The sequence below is a fragment of the Austrofundulus limnaeus genome, unplaced genomic scaffold (assembly GCF_001266775.1).
Source record: "Austrofundulus limnaeus strain Quisiro unplaced genomic scaffold, Austrofundulus_limnaeus-1.0 Scaffold119, whole genome shotgun sequence".
Classification (NCBI taxonomy): domain Eukaryota; kingdom Metazoa; phylum Chordata; class Actinopteri; order Cyprinodontiformes; family Rivulidae; genus Austrofundulus; species Austrofundulus limnaeus.
Genome location: NW_013952521.1, coordinates 94298 through 102292, shown reverse-complemented (window position 1 = coordinate 102292; position 7995 = coordinate 94298). Strand labels below are relative to the sequence as shown.

The window sequence follows — 7995 nt, the reverse complement described above, 5'->3', positions numbered from 1 at the left end:
AGATTAGATTAGATTAGATTAGATTAGATTAGATTAGATTAGATTAGATTAGATTAGATTAGATTAGACTGTTGTTGCCATTGTACGTTGTGCTCCCACAGAGCACAATGAAATTACAGTTCATAAAACCCATTCAGAAGAAGACCGAACATAACAAACATGGGAGAACAGGTGCCCTGGGTCATGCTGCCACTGACCCTCCACAAAGCAAGGGTCAGTGCCAAAATTTCAATTTTCAAATAATATTTGAAGTTTCCTCTTTATAATGATATCCAAAATTCCTCATTAAAATAAATAAAATTAGGATTCAAACCAAATGTTTTTGTAACCAACAAGACAAATGAAGTCATATCTCTGGATCCACTTATGATATCAGGTAGCCTGGCCCTTGCCTTCCTATGCAGCTCCGCTCAATTCTAGTTTCCCCTCACTGCTCCGTCTGGGATTTCTCCCATAGACAAGGATTTCGCTGGCAGATTTTTAGCTGGGCCAACCAGAGAACAGAACGTCGATTTTCTGCTCAGTGTCTGCTTGTAGTTTATTTTACCTGGGCCAATCAGCAAACAGAAGGAGGAGTTTTGAATGACGTCGATGTTCTGCGCAGTGTTTGCTAGTTATTTTAGCATACGGCAGGAGGAAGTGAATGAACCCAGTCTGTAAAGCTTCCAAATTAAATTAAATTTGTCTGACAAAGCAGCAGCTCTCATTTACAGCCGTCCCGTTCGGCTCGGTAATTTTCTCCTCTCAGTAGGGTTGTTTACAGCGCACGCGATTTCCGGTTAGCTTCTTAGCTTAGCCTCCTTCACGGCGACACTTCAGCAGAGGCCACGCCTCCAGCAAGAATSGCTACTCTATGGCCACGAGTCCAGACCCTCATACGAAGCAAAGCGAAGAACAAGGGTCCGGTTTTTACCAGGCTAGATATCAGGATGATCCAGGTATRAAAATGTAGCTTTTCAAGCCAGAAATCTGAAAATGTGATGAGGTCATTTTGACCAAATTTGACTTAATCCACATTTCGATATGATGGGTCACGTGTTGAGGACGTAATGCTAATTTTTTAGCTCATAATTGCCTGAGTCGTTTGTGTGTTCTCAAATGTGGGATGGATGTGGCGGCCATCTTGGATTGGTTAAACTACAGGTTGCAGCTGTCCACCCTGTGATTATTTGCTGAAAGCTTCTACCACATCAAATTTTAGCTGGATATCTGCCTTTAGTAGTCATCTAAAAAAAAGTCTCAAAATGCCAGAGCAGATCTGACCTCCCTCCCTCCCTCCCTCCCCCAGCATCCCCTCACCGGTCCAGGCCGATGAGCAGGCGGCTCCTCTCCTCCTCCTTCTGGGCCTCGTTCTTCAGGTCGGCGAACACCTGGGTGAAGTAGTGCGGGTCGGAGTTGATCTGCAGCATCTTGGCGCTCATCAGCTCGATGATGGACAGGCAGCGGTCCCAGAACGCCTCCTTGGAGGACTCCACCAGGAAGGGCTTGAGCGGGTAGGAGATCTCGTTGCCCATGTAGGAGTAGGACAGGTAGAGGCAGGTGAGGAGCACGGCCTGCAGCTCGTGCTCCGTCTCCGCCTCGGAGGAGACCACGTCGCGGCACAGCATGTAGACGAAGACCACGTTGGCGGGCGTGATGAAGCCCTGGTCCTGCCAGCCCTGCAGCAGCAGGGAGCGGTCCACGCTGCGCAGCCACAGCACCGGGTCGGTGGGGGACAGGTGCTTCAGGCGGTAGCAGCGCCTGCACAGGAACTCCCCCAGGCAGCGCAGCAGCTCGCTGGTGGAGGCCTGCACGATCACCCGCTTCGGGGTCCCGGGGGCCACGTTGGAGTTGGCCAGGGGGGCCTTTTTGACGGAGGAGGTGGCGTTGTTGGAGCTCTTGGTCAGGGCCGGGGTGCTCTGGTCCTGGGCGAAGCTGGACAGGTTGGCGCAGGACTGGGACTTCTTCAGGTTCTCGTTGTTCAGGTGGGACACGTTGTTCTGGTGGGCACCGTTGGGCTGCACCTTCTTGGAGCTCTTCTTCTTGGCCGACACCGCCACGATCCGCTTCCATGGCAGCACATTGATGAGCGAGTGCCGCTTCAGGTTCTTGTCCTTGGCGTTCTTGCTGTTCTGGACGGCCGTGTAGTGGCCCACCGTGGCCGGCCCGTCCTCGAACAGGGCCGCCTTCCTGTAGCTGGGGGACAGGGACAGCACGGTGCCCATGGTGCCTGTGGGGGGCGGGGGTCCGGGAGCTTCGGGTTCAGAGGACTGCGAGCCAGAGAGGAGATCCTGGGGGTCTCAGAGCTGCTGGAGGGTCCCGGTCTACAGGCTGAGCATCTACAGGCCCGTCTGTACCTGCAGGAAGGACAGGAAACAAAACTCTGAATACTGAGTACCCAGTACATATCCTGTATTTACCCCGCAAGTACTGTGAAGGTACTTTGTAAATACCTTGTGAGACACCCCAAAGGTAACCGGTAAATACCCTGTGAGTATTTTATATGTACTCCATAAGTATCCTACTCTATATTTACTGAGTAATTACCTTGTAAAAACCCTGTAATCAGTTGTGAGTTACCTCATATGTTACCTTGTACATACCTTTACTCTACATTATTAGTACATTGTAGTATTGTTATGTACCTGATAAGTACTCTGTATGTTCCACATAAGCACTTATAATACCATGTAATTACTGTGTAATTTATCTGTACCTTGGAACTCTGTATTTTACTATTTGAACACCCTTTTTATCAGTACTATGTATGTACATTCTAAGTACCTCACGAGTATGTAGTTGTGTACCCCAGTAAATACAATGTATATGTATCATGTTAAATCCCATTTTATTGTGTAAGTACCCTGTTTTACCACCATAAGTACTCTGTATGTACCCTGTAAGCACACTAAATATCTTGTAGGTACCCTGGAAGTACTGCATTAGTGTCCTACAACTACCCTTTAAGTAATTTTATAGTACCTTGTTAGTACACTGTAATTAGCTTGAGTATATTGTTAGAACCCTGTAAGTACATTTATTGTATGTTGTAGGACACTGTAAGTACCCTTTAAGTACTTTAGTTGTACCATGAAAAAAACACTAAGTACCCTGTTAGTACCCTGTAAGCGCACTGATAGTATTCTGTATTTGTATAATACCCTGTGAGTACCTTGTTAATATTTTTGATAGTACCCTGTAAGTATTTTGATAGTATTTTGTAAGTACCCTGTTATATACCCTGTAAGTACACTGATGGTATTCTGTAAGTATTTTATAGTACTCTATAAGTAACTTGTTAATATTTTGATAGTACCCTGTAAATATTTTGATAGTACTCTTTAAGTACCCTGATAGTATTCTATAAGCACCCTGATGGTATCCTGTATAGTACCCTTCAAGTACCTTTATTGTATTCTGTAATTGCCCTGTAAGTACCTTGATTGTACCCTGATAGTATCCTGTAAGTACCCTGATAGCACCCTGATGGTACTCTACCGTTATACTACTGTTAGTACACTAATACTATTTTTTAAGACCTGATAGTACCCTGTTAGTATCCTGGTAGTACCCTGATAGTACCGTGATGGTACTCTGCCCTTATAGTACCCTGTTAGTACACTAATACTATTTTTAACACCTTGATAGTACCCTGTTAGTATCCTGGTAGTGCCCTGATAGTACGGTGACGGTACTCTGCCCTTATAGTACCCTGATAGTATTTTTCGTAGTACCTAGTACCCTGTAAAGACCTTGTTAAGCACTAGTTTCTGGTGTGTWAGCTTATTTTAGATGTTCAAGAACAGAAAGTTTAAGCAAAAATTAAAAGTGAAGCATTTTGTCAAAAGTTTCGATCTCTTTCTTTCMAAATGATTTATTTGTTTTGTGAAAATTCATTTTCTGAAATGTGATCATGAAATGTTCCCGGAGCATCAGAGGCACGTGGCTCAGTAAATCTGTTCATGCAGGAGCAGAAARCAGACAGGATTTTTCCTGCAGATCAAACATTCTGAAAATAAAATCGATCAGTTTCGATAATTATCTTCACGCAGAAACAGAAATCGTGAAAACATCTGAACAGCAGGGCCGACTGAAAATACATAAATATATATATAATTTAGTGCCCAGTGCCAACCCCCCACCCCCTCCCCCCGCGACTAAAATGGACGCAGAAACGTAAACAGCTCTTTAACAAACATGAAGGTCGCCTCTGATACAGAACTGATCAGATTTCAGCAGCGTTTMTTCTTATTTAAAATGAAATAAAACGATTATTTCATTGTTTTAACGGTGAATTCCAGAGACTGTTAATGATCCGACGAGCTTCATTCCATCACCATCCTGTTTTCCACCTGATCTCTGCCTCTGTGCGCAYAATCAGCGAAACAGAAATGATCAGACTCTGGGCCCTCCGGCTGGGAGCTCTCCGTGGTGCTGAAACGGTGCGTCCGAACCGGATCTGACACGCAGTGGCTTCAAATAATAACGTATTATTATTATTATTATTATTATTATTATTATTATTATTATTATTATTAGGCATCATCTGTTAATTTCAGTCATAATTCAGGCTATCATCCCGTTCCAGTTCTCAGATGTGTGATTGTTTTCAAGTCAAATTTGCGCAAAACGTCTGCAAAAATAATCCAGATAAACTCACCAGATCTCCACCTCAGGGAGGGAAAAAATCGCGTTGTCCTTTAAAAGGGCGCGTTTCAAAACGTTAAACCATCCCGAAGATTAGGAAAAATTAATCCAATCAGAGGCAGAAAAATAAAAAAAAAGGAACAGTAAAAAGGAAGAAGATCGAAGCAGCGGTGGATGGAGGCGCCTGCTGCCGCGCACACCGAGCCTGTGGGATGGATGCTCGGGTGGAGATGCGCTCCCGGTCCCGCAGGCTGTGAGATGCGGATGCTGCAGAGGCTGATGTTTCTGTCTCCGCGAGGACGGATTGACGCAAAGGCGGTGCTGAGAGACGCGCGCGCGCTGCGGTTTCTTCCTCCCTTCCGCAGAAACAGCGCCCCCRTGCTGACACGACCTCGGTGTGCAGCTGATGGAGCTCCAGACCTGAAGCACGAACTGATCAGCAGAGCAGGGGTTTAAAAAGCTGCAGTCAAGTTGAACTGCTGCTACACAATAATATATGAATATTATTGATTGACTTGTTATAACTTATGAGCAAATTAAATAGGCTATCATAAAAAAACAGCATTTTTTTAAATTTCTTAAGGACACATGGCAAATAGTGTCTCAGTGGTCTTGCACCATGTAAAAAACTGGTCACCTTTAATTACACAAGTGTCTTTGAAAGCAACTTTTATTGTAATAAATAATGTTTCAGATCCATGTACAATAAAAATAAATAAAATAAAGTAAAAGCAACAAGTAGAGCTTTAACCAAAATAACTGGGCGTGAAATAAGCTAATTTTTGTATTTTTAAATCGTCAGTAGATGCGATAAAATTGTTTTTATTTTTAAGACTTCATTTCCCATAATGCACCACGTAGTACGTGACGTACAGCGACGTAAGTCACGCTCGGCACCGTATTCCCGGCACGTAAATGTTCATTGAAGGTAGTATTTGAATAAGGAAGATGGCGGCTGCAGCAGTGGTTGAGTTTCAGAGAGCTCAGTCTCTCATCAGCACGGACCGAAACGCCTCTATCGACATCCTCCATTCAATAGGTGGGTTTTTATTCTTCCATTTCAGGTGGACAGTATTAATCTGATTTATTTTTTAAATATGTTTCTCAGTCTGTTTGGTGRGGGGCTGAACCGGTGCCGTGCTGACTCACTGTGTGTTGAACGGCGGCTAATTAGCTGCTAGCACCTTTACACACTTTTAGGCCTGACTTTGACATGTGTCAGTGACTAATTATTAAAACCGTTTTGTTTTTGAGAATATAATTCTGTTTTGTGTGCTTGTGTCATAATTTGAAGGTGTTTTTATGTTTAGCTGTCATGCTAGCATGCTGAGGCTAGCGCTGTTAGCCTGTTGTAATCTGAACACTGTGAAAAGGTTATCAGTGAGCGAGCCATGATTTTAATAGGACTTTTATGTTTATGTAGAATAATCCCTTAACATAAAGACTTGTTAACACAACTATACTCTTTATATGTTAATTGGGCTCTGCTGTCTTTCATTTTGCCGTGTCACAGCAGCCAAATGTGTTAACTTCTACTTTATTTACTTGTCAATCACGGATTATGTTTCATCTCTCACTGATTCTTCTTATTACTGGTGAATAGTGTATTTTGTAACCAAATGTAAAACCAAGGCATTTCTTAATCATAAAGCCTGATAATTAGTGATATAATGCTTAAAAATGTTAGCGATGTGTTTTGTAGTTTATGTTTTATAACTTCATGGGCAMTAAAAGCTGTTTTGGAGAAAACAGTTTATCCTCTAATTACTTTAAATCTAAAATTAAGGTACTCAAAACAATTAAAATATCACAGTTTACCTGACTGGTAATACCTTAACTACAAAATGACAAAGCTGTTTTTTTCAAATGTAACTTTTATTTGTTTTCTTTCTTTTAAAAGTGAGACGAGATGTTCAGGAGAACGACGAAGAGGCCGTCAGGGTCAAAGAACAAAGCATCCTGGAGCTGGGGACGCTCCTGGCAAAAACAGGACAAGCTGCTGGTAATGTTGTTGCTCTGAAACACTTTGCAGACTTTCTGGCATTAATTTGTTCACATAAATACAGGCCTGTTGTTGGACAAATTATTATACTGAAAGTAATGTTTGGAAGCAATAATGTCATTTAGGACAATGACAGTTGGTGACATTGTAGCTTTAGACACCCAAATAGGCTAAAGGTGATTTTTATTTATTTATTTTTTGTTTATTTTTAATAAGATATTACCTTTTTTTAAAAAATGAACCTTTTTTATTTTTAAATAATTAGTCATATGTCTTAATTTTCAAAACAAATGGATGTTTATATGGTTTTCTTTCTGCAGAGCTTGGGGGTTTGTTGAAATTCGTCAGGCCTTTCCTGATTTCCATCAGTAAAGCCAAGGCAGCCCGGCTCGTCCGCTCCCTGCTGGACCTCTTCCTCGACATGGAGGCGGCCACGGGGCAGGAGGTGGAGTTGTGTCTCGAATGCATCGAGTGGGCCAAGGCAGAGAAAAGAACCTTCCTGCGACAAGCTCTGGAGGTAAGACGGTTCGAAAATGGCGCCTTTTAACAGCGTTACCAGAATCACAAACTTCATCCACACATATAATCAGTTCAGTGTTGCTTTTCGATCTGAATTCAGACACGTTTTGGATGGAAGTTCAAAATGTAAATAATCCAAACTTATTTAGATATTTATATGTTGGACATTTACTCAAGCAGCACTGTTTTTTATTTATTTACTCTTTATAAATCAGCTGTTTTTATTCCCTGTCGTACACCGATCCACCTATCAGAGTGCCTCACAGGCTGCAGAGGAAAGAATCAAATACCACTGAGTCACAGCAGCCTCTCTGCTGGTGGATTTGTTCTTGTCACTTAGTTCTGCTGCTATAAAACCCAAACTCTGACCAACGCTATTTGAAACCAACAACAACGGTGCCMCTGCTTCAGATGGGATTGATTTCTTTAACGCTCTGACTCATGGAGCGGACGACGCTCTCATTTCAGACTGAAAGTGGYGGAGCATTTAGTGTCTGTTGCAGCGTCACTCTGTGAGAAAATTYAAACTGAAAAGTTTATTTTTCATGGAGCAAACCTGTAAACTGTGCCAGGCAACTTGAAGCAGATTTACCCGATGACCTCATGCTGAAGCAAAACATCGTGACCAACTGTTTCCTGTTCAGGGCTTGAAATAAATGAAGTTTTTAATGGTGTTATGATGAGGAAAATGGATGCTTTTGTGAAAGATAAGGTCTAGATCACATGTGTCAAACACAAGGTCTGTGGGCCAAATGTGGCCCGCGGGTGACTCCCGTGTAGCCCGCCAGGGGGGTACCCCCGACCCCAATTATTTATTTATTTTTTATTTTATTTATTTATTTATTTTT

General features: G+C 42.7%; 2 protein-coding genes across 3 annotated transcripts in view; one reads left to right on the top strand and one right to left on the bottom strand.

Moving 5' to 3' along the window:
- Positions 1–864: 864 nt before the first annotated feature.
- On the bottom strand, positions 865–4976 carry cdk5r1b (cyclin dependent kinase 5, regulatory subunit 1b (p35)). Its single transcript, XM_014014731.1, has 2 exons — positions 4640–4976; positions 865–2336 (listed from the first exon to the last, which is right to left on the bottom strand). The coding sequence occupies exon 2, from the start codon at positions 2202–2204 to the stop codon at positions 1296–1298; it is 909 nt and encodes a 302-aa protein (XP_013870185.1). The 5' UTR covers positions 2205–2336; positions 4640–4976; the 3' UTR covers positions 865–1295.
- Positions 4977–5557: 581 nt separating this feature from the next.
- The window catches only part of psmd11b (proteasome 26S subunit, non-ATPase 11b), a 9070-nt gene continuing 6632 nt past the window's right edge, over positions 5558–7995 (top strand). For both annotated transcript variants that reach the window (XM_014014729.1, XM_014014728.1), the window contains exons 1-3: positions 5558–5665; positions 6527–6628; positions 6949–7145. In XM_014014729.1, the coding sequence (XP_013870183.1) occupies positions 5575–5665; positions 6527–6628; positions 6949–7145 (390 nt within the window). In that variant the 5' untranslated portion in view covers positions 5558–5574. The remainder of the gene's footprint in view (positions 5666–6526; positions 6629–6948; positions 7146–7995) is intronic.